Source organism: Castor canadensis, chromosome 7 (genome assembly GCF_047511655.1).
Source record: "Castor canadensis chromosome 7, mCasCan1.hap1v2, whole genome shotgun sequence".
Lineage (NCBI taxonomy): Eukaryota > Metazoa > Chordata > Mammalia > Rodentia > Castoridae > Castor > Castor canadensis.
In genome coordinates this window covers 141,682,126-141,697,967 of record NC_133392.1, presented here as the reverse complement: position 1 = coordinate 141,697,967, position 15,842 = coordinate 141,682,126, and the positions used below count along the sequence as shown (strand labels likewise).

Below are 15,842 nucleotides of genomic sequence, written 5' to 3'. Positions count from 1 at the left end.
TTTTGCCCTTATTTCTAATTTTGTTGTAGAGAGAGTATAAGCAATAATAGGAAGGAACAAGAGTTTTTGCTGGTTGAGATAAGGATAGCTATACAGGGCATTGACTCACATTGATTTCCTGTGCGTGGGTGTTACCTTCTAGGTTAATTCTTTTTGATCTAACCTTTTCTCTAGTACCTGTTCCCCTTTTCCTATTGGCCTCAGTTGCTTTAAGGTATCCGCTTTAGTTTCTCTGCGTTAAGGGCAACAAATGCTAGCTAGTTTTTTAGGTGTCTTACCTATCCTCACCCCTCCCTTGTGTGCTCTCGCTTTTATCATGTGCTCATAGTCCAATCCCCTTGTTGTGTTTGCCCTTGATCTAATGTCCACATATGAGGGAGAACATACGATTTTTGGTTTTTTGAGCCAGGCTAACCTCACTCAGAATGATGTTCTCCAATTCCATCCATTTACCAGCGAATGATAACATTTCGTTCTTCTTCATGGCTGCATAAAATTCCATTGTGTATAGATACCACATTTTCTTAATCCATTCGTCAGTGGTGGGGCATCTTGGCTGTTTCCATAACTTGGCTATTGTGAATAGTGCCGCAATAAACATGGATGTGCAGGTGCCTCTGGAGTAACAGTCTTTTGGGTATATCCCCAAGAGTGGTATTGCTGGATCAAATGGTAGATCGATGTCCAGCTTTTTAAGTAGCCTCCAAATGAAAAGAAGCCTTTAATAATTCAAGAGTCTTGGGAATGAGTTCAAGAGACCTATTATGCCATGTGGTGACTTCAGGTAACAATGTATTATATTCTTGAAAATTGCTAAGAGATGCCTAATATGTGTGAGGCCTTGTGTTTGATCTCCTGAAATGACAAAAAATTGCTAAGAGTAGATGTTAAGTGTTTTCACCATAAAAAATGAATTGTGAGAGCTGGAAGTGTGGCTTAAGTGATAGAGTGCCTGTCTGGCAAGCATGAAGCCCTGAGTTCAAAGCACAGTACTGGAAAAAAATCGTATATGAGTTAATGCATATGTCAACTAGCTTGATTCAGTTATTCTACAGTATATGCATATTTGAAAACAATGTGCTGAACATAATATATTTTTATGTGAGAATTAAAAAAATTAATTTAAAAATAGAATCTGGTGTGAGTCAAAATCTTTAGCTCCCATTACTAATTCCTATTGCATAATACTGATTGATTGGAGGAATTACTTGATGTCTCATTCCCTGATCATTGATTATCTAATGTCCCAAACACAGATAATAACTAAGGAAAAGCAGTTTCTAGACAATCAAAAGTTAGCTTCTTTATGCCTCATATGTAAGTGTGTGTGTGTGTGTGTGTGTGTGTGTGTGTGTGTGTGTGTGTATGGATGTTTTCTGAACAAAAATAAGATGCATAAATAATCTAAGATGCATTTCCTGGCTTTCTTGCTTTGGAAAAAGTCACCCTCTGTGAGTAGATTTCCTTAGGTAAGTAGGAAGATTTTTCACATGATATAGTTCATGCCCTAGAATTGGTAACATTCTTTGTATTTACAATGACTTCTTTGGTAGGACCATAGTTCTCTGTTACTGAATCACTGTAGTTGAATAATACTTCATGTTCTGTGTTTATTTATGTTTTTATAGCAAGAACAGTATGAAAGTACTATTGGATTCAAACTTCCCAGTTACCGAGCAGCTAAGAAATTATGGAAAGTCTGTGTAGAGCACCACACATTTTTCAGGTATTGTTCTCACTTAAGTATTTTTCAAGGATAAATTATTTACACGTTTCTATTTTAAACCTACTATTGAAATTCTCTTCTTCATATATAACTGGCATTTTTATTTAGCTCAGGTGAGGTCATCTTAAGCAAGATGTTTTCAGTTGAAAAGCATGCCTTAACATTCCCAGAGCACCTTTCTGTGCACAATAGGAGGACACAAGTGAGGAGTGGGAACCTGTGTTCATGGGGGCTCTGTGATTGCCCTTACTATAGCTAAATTAGCCCTGGGCTTGGACTCTGTTACTGCCCAATCTCAGCAGCTACGTGTCTTAAGCAAGTAACTTCTTTTGGGGGATTCAGTTTCCTGTGCCTGTACAATGGTAAAAACATTACAGGAACACAGTGAAAATATTGCAGTACTTATAAGAGCATTTTGAAAACCATAACATCCTATCTATAGAGATATAAGATGATGTTATTAATGTATGTTCCCAACTAAATTATCCTGGTTGCTTGAGACATGACACAGAATTAAAATGATGATTGCTTGATTGGAAATCAAGCCATGAGAATTATAAAACATTTTATTTTTTTATATTATTTCTAATTTTAAGGTCTCAGATTAATGAGGTAATACATATATAATATGATTATTATGTTTTTCTCCCCCCAGGCTGACTTCTACAGACACTCTTCCCAAAAGCAAATTTCTTGCCCTGGGATCCAAATTTAGATACAGCGGCCGGACTCAAGCTCAGACCAGGCAAGCTAGTGCTCTAATTGACAGGCCTGCCCCACACTTTGAACGGACAGCAAGCAAACGGGCATCCCGGAGCCTTGATGGAGGTTTGTATTGAATTTTAATGATTTCTTGTGATTTTAATTCATTAAAAAGAGAGAGAGAAAAAAAAAAAGACAGGTCTTTGGGCTGGTGGAATGGTTCAAGAAGTAGAACACCTGCCTAGTAAGCATGAGGCCCTGAGTTCAAACTCTAGCACTGCCAAAAAAAAGATGTGAAAGAGGTCTTAGCCTGGCTTGGAACTCACTGTATAGTCTAGACTGGCCTTAAAGTCTCAATTCTTCTGCTTTAGCCCCTCAAGTGCTGGTGTGTACCACCATGTCAGCTCTGATATTAAGTTATCTATAAGAGAAGCAAATTATCTCAGATTTACAAATAATCTCAATGGTAAAGTATTGGAGATAGTAGGGAAAAGAAAATCAAGTTTTATTCCTGGCTTGATCATTGAGTGTAATGGGAGACTAGATAGGGAGCAGAGTTGAGAAAAATCAGGATTTATGTTTTGGATTGTCACTCAATTTTCATGCTTTTGCATATTCATATAATACCATTAGGAATCTCCTTCCTTATCTAGTAAGTCACCCAACCTCCAGTTGACCTTAGGTGAAGGGGTTATTTTTTAAACTTCATTTTTCAAGCAAGAAAACTTGATGTTGGGAAGTTTATGTGACTTGTTCAACCTCTCACAGATAGTAACTTGCAAAGCTAGAACAAATATCCAGGTCTTGTCTAATAACATATGTCATGTCTTTTTCTACTAAATGGAGTATGATAGTTATATACATACTATGCCTAATGAATCATTTCTTTCTGGTGTCAAAAATAACTGAAAATTCAAGTGTTAATGAGCTTTGGTAAATTGAACGAATTAGAAAGCTTTACTTATAAAAGTCACATCTTGACTGACTGTATTTTTGTGACTGGTGAAATCTCATAGTTCAATTTAAGACTAATACAGAAACCTTAAAGCGACAGAGGTCAACATGAGAAGGGGATCAGGAACTAGAGAAAAGGTCAGTTAGAGATGAATTAACTTGGAATGTAACACATTTGTACATGGAAGCAATGCTAGGAATCTCTATGTATAGCTATCCTTATTTCAACTAGCAAAAATGCTTTGTCTTTCTTATTATTGCTTATACTTCAACAAAATTAGAGATCAGGGCAGAACAGATTCTGTCTGGAAGTGAGGGGGGGTACAGGAGAGAAATGGCCCAAAAAATGTATGCACATATGAATAAACGAATAAAAAAAAATTTTAAAAAAGATACTCTCCAGTATCTTTTTCTAAAACTCTCACTGTTGACATTTCATATTTATATGTATATAGATAATCTCTCTAATCTGTTCTATTGATCTCCTTGCTTATCCTTGTGCCAATACCACATTGTCTTAATTATTCTATCTTATAAGAAGTCCTTATCTGATGTTGTAAATTATTCTTTAACTATATTCTTTAAGATTATCTCAGCTAGCCTTGGCTCTTACATATTTTAGAGTCAGATTTTTAATTTTCACTAAAAACATTTTGGGAGTTTCATTGGAATTGAGTTGACTATATAGATCAATTTGAAAGTAATCGACATACTATTGAGTCTTTGAATCTGTGAACATGAAATATATAATGTTTGATGTTTTTTTGGTGTAGATAACTTATGCATCTTTCACTGGTTTTGTTTGTTTTTTGGTTTTTGTTTGTTTTGAGACAGGGTCTTGCTATGTAGCTCAGACTGGCCTCTAACTCGAGATCCTCCTGGCTCAACCTCCCAAGTGCTGGGTTTATAGGTATGTACTACTGCATCCAGCAAGCACATCATTAGGTTTAGTCTTAGGTATTTGATGGCTTTTGCTACTTTAAATGATGGCTTTTAAATATTTGTTTTCTATTAATTTGCTGCATAGGAATGCAATTGATATTTTCTAGTTTGACCTTGTATTTAGTAACTTTACTAAAAATATTTATCAATTTTAATGGTTTATTTGTGGATTATTTATTAATTTTTGCAGTGTTCGAGATTGAACTCAGGGCCTCATTCATGCTAGGCAAGCATCCTGGCACTGAGCTATACCTCAAACCCTGTCTGTGGGTTATTTGGGGTACAATATCAACCAAAAATAATAACAGTTATGTTTCTTCTTTCCCAACTCATACTTTTAATTCCTTTAATTGCTTTGTTGCTAAGTAGGACATACAATGTAATGCTGAATGAAAGTGTAAAGAATTAGCATTTTGTCTCAGTCCAATCTTAGTGAAAAGCAGCAGCACTTCATCATTAAGTGAGATGTTTGTTCTAGGTTTTGTGTAGCTACCTTTTATCAGCTAAGGAAGTTTTCTTTCATTCCCAGTTTTCTGAATTTTATCATGAGTTAGTGTTGACCTTTGTCAAATACTTTTTACTTAATTGATTGATATAATATAAACTTTCTCCTTTTTATCTTATGTGATGAATTATTTTAACTTTCAGTTTTTAAACCAGCCAAACATTCTTGGAGTAAACACAGTTTGGTCAAATAATTTTCTTTTCATATTATTTTAGAATTTTTGCAATTACAGTCAGACCCCCATATATTCAGGTTTGACATCTGTGGAAATATTTGAAAACAATTTTTTTCACTCTATTGAACATGTAAGACTTTTTCCTTGTCATTCTTCCCTAAACAATACAACATGCAACTATGTACATAACATTTGCATTTTATTAGGTGTAAGTGATTTTGAGGTGATTTAAGGTGTATGGGAGAGTGTTTTATTGTATAGCTTTCATGAAATGTTACACCAGCTTAAGCACCTCAGAGTTCGTTATCAAGGGTGGTTCTGGAACTAATCCCTCATGGACACTGGAGTGGACTATTTTCATAAGAGAAATGAACTACAATCTTGTAATGTTGTGGTTAGGTTTTAATATCAGTTTATGTTGGCCTCATAAAATAAGCCAAGAAGGATTCTCGCTTTTGCTGTTCTCTGAAAGAGTTTGTATAAGATTGGTGTTATTTCTCCCTAATGTTTGAAAGAATTCACCGGTGAAACCATTTGACCTTTAGAGCTATTTGTTGGGAGGGTTCTTTTCTGTTTGTTTGTTGCTTGAGACAGGATCTCGCTATGTAGCCCAGGCTGGCCTTGAACTCACAGTACTCTTGCCTCAGCCTACTAAATGCTGGGATTATAGGCCTGAATCACCATTCCCTGCTTTGTGATAGGGTTCTTTACTTACAGATTCAGTGTCTTTATTGGATAAGAGATGATTAAGATGATCTAGTTCTTGTTTCAGTTTTGGCCAGTTGTGTTTTTCTAGAAATTGCCTTTTGTATCTAAATTTTCACATTTATTGACATAAAGTCAGGTATCTTTTTAGTATGTATATGGTCTATATCAGTGCCCCTTTTTGCATTCTTGGCGTTGGTAAATTGTGTCTTTTTTTTCTTGAACAATCTTGCCCAAGATCTTTTACTTTTGTGTGTGTGTGTGTGTGTGTGTGTGTGTGTGGTACTGGGGTTTGAACTCAAGGCCTCAGGCTTGCTAGGCAGGTGCTCTACTACTTGAGCCATGCTCGTAACATTCTTTTCAAAGAACCAACTTTAACTTTTACTGTTTTATCCTATTATGTATTTTTAAATATAAATCATGCCAGCTCAGATCTTTATTATTTCCTTCACACTTACACTGAACTGTTCTTTTTCTAATTTCTTGGCATAGTTGTCCACTGATGTTCATTATTCCTACCTAACCTTAGAATTTAAGAAATTTATCTCAGGTCACAAAGCTAGTTAGAAACTAAGACTATTCTTCCAGATGTGTTCTTTTTACTCTTTCCATCAAGATTACTTTTTTTGTAGAAAGAAGAAAATAAATCTTGCTAGTAGTTAATATTCATTGAGCACTTAGTGTGTTCTAGGCACTATTCTATTTTACATATTTTCTAACTATCCAAATTGCATCTAAACTGAGTAGGACAGTGGGGGTGAGGGGTGGCACTGGTGGCTCACGCCTGTAGTCCTAGCTAATCAGGAGGCAGAGATAAGGAGGATGGTGGTTCGAAACTAGCCCAAAAAATAGTCCTCAAGATCCTATCTTGAAAAAAACCCATCACAAAAAAAAAAAAGTCTGACAGAAGGGCTGAAGTGGTAAGAATGCTTGTCTAGCAAATGTGAGACCCTGACTTCAAAACCCCAGTGCTGCCAAAATAATAATAATAATAATAAAATAAATTGAGTAGGACAAATTTTTTTATTTTTGGTGGTACTGGGGCTTGAACTCAGGGCTTCCCATTTGCAAAACAGGTGGTCTTCCACTTGAGCCACACCTCCACTTCATTTTGCTGTGGTTATTTTTTTTTGGAGATGGGGGTCTCATGAACTGTTTGCCCAGGCTGGCGTTGAACCGCATTTCTCCTGATCTCTGGATCTCTGCTTCCCAAGTAGCTAGGATTATAGGCGTGAGCCACTGGCACCCAACTAGGACAAATTTTTTTATAGTTCTATTTTCAAATGTCTTCTTTTTCTCTCTGTGTTATCTTCTTACTGTAAGATCTAAAATTTAGAAATGTCTGTAGAGCTTTTTTCCTTTTCCTAGATCCTTCTTCATCTTCCTTAAAAGGGAGACTTCCTTGTTGGGTCCACTCCCCTTTTTAAAAAAGAATTAATGTAATGCTATACACTGGAAATGGTGTATTAGAGAAACTTCCAGAAGAGGTGCTATATAAGAGACCTTACTTTGATGGTACAAATGAGCACTCTGTTTCTCTTCTGTTTTGTCTGATTCTCAGAGCATCTGCTTCACCAGCTGGAGAGCAAAACTGGTTCAGGTCCCAGGTTTATTAAGCGACAAGGATAGCTAATAAGGATGATAAGGATTTTTCAGTTTCTGTTTTTCTTTTTCAACACATTTTCACCTATTCCTATTCTTTTTACTGAATAAAAGAAGCATTTAAAAATTGTTTTACTCGTGAGAAAATTGGAACACAAAGAATTTATATAACTTACTATTTTCACACAACCAGGTAGTTAAGTTTGTTCATCCATTTGCTGAGTTATGGTTACAGTAATTCTTGCCAGGGGAGTGCATCATACCACGTTTGGAGCTTTACAACAAAACATGTGTCCACGTCTCACTACTGGATGGCTTATATATTTGAGGTGGACTGAGTATCAGCTGGGTTTTTGTTGTTGTTGTTATTGTTTTGTTTGGTGTTCAAAATCTTCCTGTGATTCATATAGGCCCTCTGACAATGGGACTGCTGAGCCATTGCATCCCTGCAGCACCTCTACCATACTAACACTAGCAATAGCTAGCAGAAGTTTCCCCCACTCAGTATGATAACTGTGTGTTTCTCTTCACTGCTCTAGTATACAACTTATGTTTCTGTTCTTGTCAGTCAAAAATAATATAATAAGTAAAGTTAGTGTGTCTATAAGAATGTCATCACCAGCACTTTTGTTTGTGTAAACAGTCAGAAATGGGAGATACTAACTTTTTACAGTTCAATGTTCCCTATATACTCCAAAATCTTGTAATAGCTAACAAATGAATTAATAAAACTGTAGAGCCAAAGCATCTTTTCTCCCCCCTCCCCCCCACTGCTGGGGATTAAACCTAGGGCCTTGTGCATGCTAGGCAACCACTCTACCACTCAGGGATGTAGCCCCATCCCTGAGCCAAAACATGGTAAAAACAAATTACTACTTGGGGCAAGGTATGGTGGTACATTCTTATAATCCCAGCTACTTGAGAAGCAAAAGTAGAAGGATCTCAGTCTCCAGCCAGCCTGGGCAAAAGTGTGAGACCCTATCTGAAAACAAACCAGGCAAAAGGACTAGGGTGTGATTTAAGTCAGAGTACTTGCTTATCTCCAACAAGTCAAAGGCCCTGAGTTTTGTCCCTAGTACTGCCAAAACAGAAAAAGAAAGTCACTACCCTTAACACTTGTGTAAAAACATTGAATTATATACTTTAAAAGGGTGAGTTACAGAATATGTAAATATATCTCAATAAAGATGTATTAAAGGAAACAATCACCTGGCCAGGTGTGATGGTGTACTTCTATAATTCTAGCACTTAGGAGGCTGAGGTAGGAGGATCTCAAGTTCAAGGCCAACCTGGGCTATATAGTGGGACGCTGCCTAAAAAACAAAACAAAACAGTCACCACCATGATATATTATTGTGGTCCATAGTTTGCAGTCTCTTTATTGAGAAAATGAAAGAACTTTACCTCTCTCCAGAGCTCCCAGATACCTTTCCTTTGAATTGCATGTCAGTATATGCATAATTAGTTTTTGCTCAACATACTCTTGAAATAATATTAAACCACAACAAAAGAAATCCAAGACTTAGGAATAATATTAGAAGATATTAATATTTAGAGTATCCCTTCCCCAACTATTCAACGGTTACTGTCTTCTACATTTTACAAATGGTGACACTGAAATTTGTGACATACATTCCTTGACACATATTCCTTGCATGTGACTGAAGTGACCATGGGCCTAAGATTCATGATTTGGTTTTTTGCCTGTGTTTCATGCTGCTTTTGGAATGCTATTATTTTCCATCTCTGAACCATTTCCACCTCTGTTTCTATCCATCAGTTTTTATACTTATACCTACTTTTCCACATACAGTACAGATTGCCAAGGCTTGGAATGCTAAAGACATAAATCATTTGGCTCTGTAATATTAGTATTGGACTAAAACCAAATTCAAGTGGCAAAATAACACATGGTGAAAGCAGGGCTATGTTTCTATGATGCCAGGCAGAGTTGAATTAATTCTTTGCGAGGAGGTGTGAATACACATGGGTAACGATACTTTAACACAACTGTGAGAAAAATATTTTGTCACACCCCTTGTTTTGTTAGGCTTGGTCTGCCATCTGTCATTCTTGCATTGACTGGCTTAGAGCACCCATTAGCAACAGGAACTTGCTAGAGACCACAGATTTTTCACTGAAAAATAAAGTAGACTCTTCTGTTTCTGCTGTTTTTCCTATGCATCCTCTGAGAAATTGTTTCTTTCACTGGAGATCATTATAGGGTAATAAGCATTTTTTACAGTGTTGTGCTTATCAAATAGTTGTGAATTTCAATTTTTTAGTCTTTCTGATTTAAGGAATTCCTTGTTTTAATTTTTTACAGCATATTGATCTAAATGTATCAGAAGAGAAAGGGAGGTTAAGGGAGGAAAAAATGAAAAGGAAAGACTGTTTAATACACATTGTAAAGATTTCCATGGGCTGGGTGTGGTGGCTCCTACCTGTAATCCCTGCTACTTAAGAGGTAGAGATTTGGAGGATTGCTGTTTGAAGCCAGCCCAGGCAAAAAGTTAGCAAGATTCAACAAATAAGCCAGGTATGATGTTGTGCACCTGTGGTCTCAGCTATGTGGGATGCTGTAAGTAGGCAGATTGAGGTCCAGGCTAGCCCCAGGCCAAAACAAACAAACAAAAATGTATGCAAAGCCCTGAGTTCAAATATCAGTACTGCCTCTGTGTGTGTGTGTGTGTGTGTATAATACATGTTATGTATTTCCTTGAAAGAGTTAAAATTTAAAATGTCAGTGAAAGAAAGGGTGGCCTATTATTAGAAATACCAAATCTTATGGAAGACACCTTCATTCCTAGACAGTGTCAGGTAAGTAAGGTTTTACTACAAAGTGCATAGACATTTTCTTTCATTCCCTGAAGGGATGAAGGTAAAAACCATAAATACCATATGAGTGACTCTGTTTTTTGTTTTTTGGTTTTTTTTTTATGCTGGGAATGGAACCAAAGGCTTTCTGCATGATAGGCAAGGGCTCCACCAGTGAGCTATATATATTCCTAGTGCCTGAGTGACTGTTTTGAAGTAGACTATCTAAAACTCAGATGCTAAATAGTCCAAACCCAAACAACATTGAATTCTGTGAAAAGATTGAGCTTTTATCATTTAATCATTGTTAATATTCTCTCTAAAATGATCTGTACAGTCCTCTCCTTAAATCAGATTTTTTCAACTCGGCATCCTTGACTCCTGTGCACTAGATGTCAGTGCATCTCTTTCTTTCTCTTCTCTATTCTTTCTTTCTTCCCTATTTGTAACAATCAAAAATGTCTCCAAACATTGCCAAATGTGTTCTGGAAGCAAAATCAACCTGAGTTGAGAACCAGTGCTCTAAATGTTTTAGAGAATAGGAGCTATAATAGATAAGACTCTGGTAGAGGACAGGAGAGAACACTCAAGATGTTTATGAGGTGTTTTTAGCATGGAAGGCCAAAGCTTTTGAGTTCATATTATTTTAGCCAAATGATTTATTATTAAAAGAGAAAACATCTAGTTCAAAGATTTGCCCTCACAAGCAGCAAAAAGTAGTACATGTCTTATCAGAAGAGCCATTTATCAAGTTGTTTTGTAATCCTTCCAAGGAGGTTTCACAGAAAAAAATCAGACTGAATTATTTTTTCCTAGAATATGTTTTTAGGTTCCTGAAATTAAACAGACTTTATTTCTAAAAGACTTCATGGAAGAAACCAGACTTAATTAACCCCTTTTTTCCTCCACAAACTGCATTGTAGGTTCTTGAAATTAACAGATTACAATAATGTGTTTTCAGTCTCTCTTCTTACTTTGATCTTTTCCTTCCTGAGTCCATCATTTATGAAACATGATCATTAACACATTTTAGCCTTTTGATAAGGGTAGATGGCTATCTCGTTGCCATCAGTTGCCCAGCAGAGCACTAATGACTTATATCTTCTTATGATGAGCACTGGACATGTGTGTCCTGGATTTACAGTTATTTTTCCTGGTGATTTTTCAAGAAGTACAGAGACTTTTGTCTTCATTTATGCTTCCCTTTTCTCTTTCTCATGTAGCAGCAGCTGCTGATTCAGCAGACCGAAGTCCCCGGCCCACCTCTGCACCAGCCATTGCTCAGAGTCAGGTCACAGAAGGCATCGTGCCAGGGGCATCTGTCAAAAAAACACAGAAGGAAACAGGGAAGACTGAAGTAAAAGGGGAAGAAGAGCCACCTGAGCAAGCTGAGCCAGAGCCGACAGAAGCATGGAAGGTAAGTCCACAGATAGAACTAATTCTCTTTCTGATTTAGAGGTCTTTAACTCCTTGACCAGGAAGGTTTTCAAAGCAACCAAGTCTTATAGAATTCCATCAAAGTTGTTTCTTCCTTATTCTTTCTAAAAGAAGTCATCTGTTATGAACCTGTAAAATATTTTCATAGCATTATGTCATAAAGACAGCTATCCATCCAAGAAGTTTTTAGGTAACCCACACCTTGATCCAACTTAGTATTACAAAAATACTAAGTATTTTATAAAACACACCAACAAGGTAAAATAATTTTACTCATCCACAAGGAATCTCCACATTATGTAAGAGTCAGCTCTGGTATTTTGATTAAATTATAATTTGATTTTCTAAAATGGATACATGTGCAACATTTCCAAATAATAGATGTTACATAAGGCACGCTAATGTGGTTGTTTCAATCTCAATTTTATATGAAGGGGAAAATCTGTTATGTAAGAGAGGTTATGCTGCTGAGTTGCTTATGATTCTGAGTTGATTATACCCACAATCACTGCACTGAGTTGAAAAATCACCAATTGAATTAGCATGTTTCTCAGAAGTTAACAGTATCAGGGTTGATCTTTTATATGTTTATAAGTTTTTTAAGTACATTTAACCAGAGATTGAATTGAGGTACTAGTTCGTAATTATTTCTAGGTAGTATCTCTGTGGTCAACAGGAATTATGAGAAGTTGTCTTCAGAAGAAGAATTATAATTTTCTATGTTTGTTAAATTTCCAACTGTGTTAAGACCTTAGTAAGTCCTTTCATCTTAGCATGTGGACTAAAACTGGCCTTTTTTGGAACCAGATCATATCCAGTTTATCTATAGAATAGTGGATAAGCTGGTTCTTTTTACTGTATTTAAGAAACAAAACAAAACAAAACTGTGCTGGACATGGTGGGGCACAAATGTAATTCCAGAGCTTGATAGGCTGAGGCAAAGGATTTTGAGTTCTAGGCTAGCCTGGGATACAAAGCAAATTCCAGGCTAGCTTTAGCTAAATAGGGAGACTCTATTCAAAAAATAAAAGAAACTCTGTTAAATGTGACATACAGTTTTACTGTCCTTTGAGACTATATTGAGTCCATAGAGGAAAAAAAAGAGTGAAAAAACAGGTTCCCTTTGCTCTTGGAACATTAGCAGAATGAAGAGAACACTCCCAGGTATATTCATTTTATTTAATTGCCAAGAAGGTGGTGGAGGGGGTGTCTTCTTGCCAATTAATTCTATCTAAATGAAACTGAAGCCTCCTCTGATAACCTATTTCTGTAATAGTAGTGGCAGAATTAAGGGTGAATCTGAGCTGATTGTATTTGTAGCAGATAAAAAATAATTATGACATTTACTTAATGCCATATATATTATATAAAGCAACAGTAGTAATAAAGTAGCCTTGTAATTGTAAATTTCATTATGTAGTGCTAATTTGGTGCCAGATAGGGGTAGCTTTTTGTCTTCTTGGATTGTTTGACAAGGTCTATTCTGCAGATGTGGAGGTATCACCTCTCCCCAGTGTTTAGCCACATCTCACTTAATGTTCTCTTTAAGGGCATGCACAGAACTACTATTGCTACTTGGCCTTGGGTTTTGTTTTTGAGACTAGAGTTTTGCTGTGTTGCCCAGGCTGGCCCTGAACTTCTGAGCTCAAAGGATTCTCTTGCCTCAACCTCCTTACTAGCTGTGACTATAGTGATGCACCACTGTTCCCAGCTTTTTGACCTCAGTTCTTAAACTGAAGTAGAAGCTCTCAGTTTCCTGCTGTTGAATTGCTAAGGACCGAAAAAGACATCGTTATTAGTTTAAACAAGGAATGAAAGTTCTTTTTTGAGACGGGGTCTTGCTCTGTAGCCCAGGTTGGCCTTGAACTTGTTCTATAGCCCAGAAGAAGCTTAAACTTTATAAAATAATTTAAAACTAGTATTTACAAAGTATACATAATTCTATGAAGACATTATTTCCATTTTAGCAGTAAGAAGATTTAAGCTCAGGCAGGTAAAATAACTTGTTAATGACCATACAGCAAGTATGATGGGTTTCGGAGTAGAAATGATCCAATTATTAATTATACCAGGTAGTTAAAAGTACTATACCTGAATGTGCTTATCATTTGACATTATTACAAAGTTTGGTATTATGTATTTTCCATTCAGTTCTAGAAAAAGTAGCACAATGACATTGTACTCCATAGTAATGCTGCTTAGTGTGATTTCTAAGAACATGTCAAAACCACAGGTTGATAAGCTTCTACAGATGATTTAATGATACAAAGTGATTGACTTATCACTTAATAGAAACAATCTGTTTTCTGATTTTGAAATATCCAATGCTTTAGGCAGTGCTCACTTTATTGTTACGTTTCCTTTTAATAGCCAGTCTGGATTTTTAAAAATACTTAATTCATTTTCTGTATATAAAATGACTATTACTAGAGGTGTTTCAAAGCTACACAGGCAACCTTAGATATTCTTTTCCTGCTATTAAGAATGAATCTTGGGCTGATGGAATGGCTCAGATTGGTAATGGCTCAAGTGTGAGGCCTTGAGTTCAAATCCCAGTGCCACCAAAAAATAAAACAAAAAAAAGATAGATTTTTGAAATGACCCAAACATTGTATGCACATATGACTATAATAAAAAAAGAAAAAAAAAGACAGAAATATATGGCTACTAAAAAAAAAAGAATGAATCTTGTCCTTCCACCAAAAATGTGGACTCCAATACCCTAGAAAGGAGATTGCGGAGTGTTGAATGTTGCAGCAGAGGCCTGTGTGTCTTGTGTGTGCCTCTTTATAAATAAGCCCTGGAAGTAATTGCATGTGTCAGTTATAACTTGGATGAAGTTTGTTTTGACGTTTTGTGTAATGAACTGAAGAATGAAACTGCCTCCTTAAATGTATTGGTCAACTGACAAAATTGTTTGTATTTACCTGTTTGTTATGTCATATGTAGTTTATTAATCTGTGTTTTAACTAAAAATTAATCTGTTTATTTCTAGCATGTATATTGGACATTGATATCTTCATTTATAAATTTGTTTTTAAATATTATTTAAAATACTTTCAGATCATCAGAAAAGGCAAAACAAAACCATATGACTGCAATCATATGTTAAATAAGCCTAAGTTATTTTTAGTGAGTACTCTTTTATAAATAAATATAAAAATGTTTTCTTCATCAGTGCAATGATTAATTTTCTTTTTTGATAATTTGAATATTCACATTACTTCTTCAGCTTGGAAATGTGATGGTGAACTCACACATTGGAAATGTGATGGTGAACTCACACATTACTGCTGCAGTAATACCTTTCCCTATAATTCCCTCCATAAGACTGCATCATATGACTACTTGTCTGTATATTTCACTCCCATCTTCATGATGCAGCTTATTTGGAAATGAGGCTATTCATAGAAACCTACTAACCTCAAAATGTTTGTACCACTTTATTTCTTAAATGTAGGTGGAAAAAACCCACACCGAGGTCATAGTACCCACCTCAAATGGTGACCAAACACAGGTTTGTGCCAACAGGCCACTTGTTTCTTTTTCCCTCTACCCCTCAGTTTTTTCTTCCCCTCACTGCCCTCTCCTTTTAAAAAAAAAATTATAAAATAAAGATTCAGACAAACTTCAATGAGCCAATATTTTGTCATTTTTTTCTTTTTTGAATTATGGCAAAACAGAAGCTTGCAGAAAAAACTGAAGATCTGATAAGAATGAGGAAGGTTAGCCATTTTTCACTTTCACAAAATTATGTTGCCATTTCACCCATGCTCACTTATAGTGCATTAAAAAGACAGTGATCCAGTCTTTTCATTGATTTCTCTTAATCAGAACTCACTTTAACAGAGCATATATACATATAGATATATATGCATATGTGTATACATATATATATATACACCAAAGAAATTATAATTTTATACTGCTTTTTTGAAAGATTTCATTAAAATAAACTTTTAATGAAATATCTTTTTGAAAAAAATGTCAGTGAGGGTCAAACTTATATACTTTATATTCAAACTTTGTGAGAACTATTTAATAATGGCATCATATTCTTAGAATCATTGGTATTTTATCCACATTTACTATAAAAACCATCAAAGCAGCATCTTCCAGTATTGTTAATAACTGTGAGTTAGACTGTTGTGCGCCTCATTCTTCTCAATTACAGAGTGGGATGAATCAGTTCTTACTGAATATATTTACTGGATGATCAAGTATAAAATACTGTTAGATCTCTTTTTTGTGTGTGTGATGGGACTGGGGTTTGAACT

At 35.7% G+C, this 15,842-nt stretch overlaps 1 protein-coding gene across 23 annotated transcripts in view; it reads left to right on the top strand.

Annotated features, from left to right (window-relative positions):
- The window catches only part of Epb41 (erythrocyte membrane protein band 4.1), a 203,304-nt gene that overhangs the window by 143,292 nt on the left and 44,170 nt on the right, over positions 1-15,842 (top strand). For 12 of the 23 annotated variants that reach the window (XM_074080775.1, XM_074080768.1, XM_074080767.1 and 9 more), the window contains 5 exons: positions 1,629-1,726; positions 2,382-2,554; positions 11,352-11,545; positions 15,026-15,082; positions 15,249-15,290. In XM_074080775.1, the coding sequence (XP_073936876.1) occupies positions 1,629-1,726; positions 2,382-2,554; positions 11,352-11,545; positions 15,026-15,082; positions 15,249-15,290 (564 nt within the window). The remainder of the gene's footprint in view (positions 1-1,628; positions 1,727-2,381; positions 2,555-11,351; positions 11,546-15,025; positions 15,083-15,248; positions 15,291-15,842) is intronic. The other 11 variants (XM_074080781.1, XM_074080772.1, XM_074080776.1 and 8 more) reach the window with 4 other exon arrangements.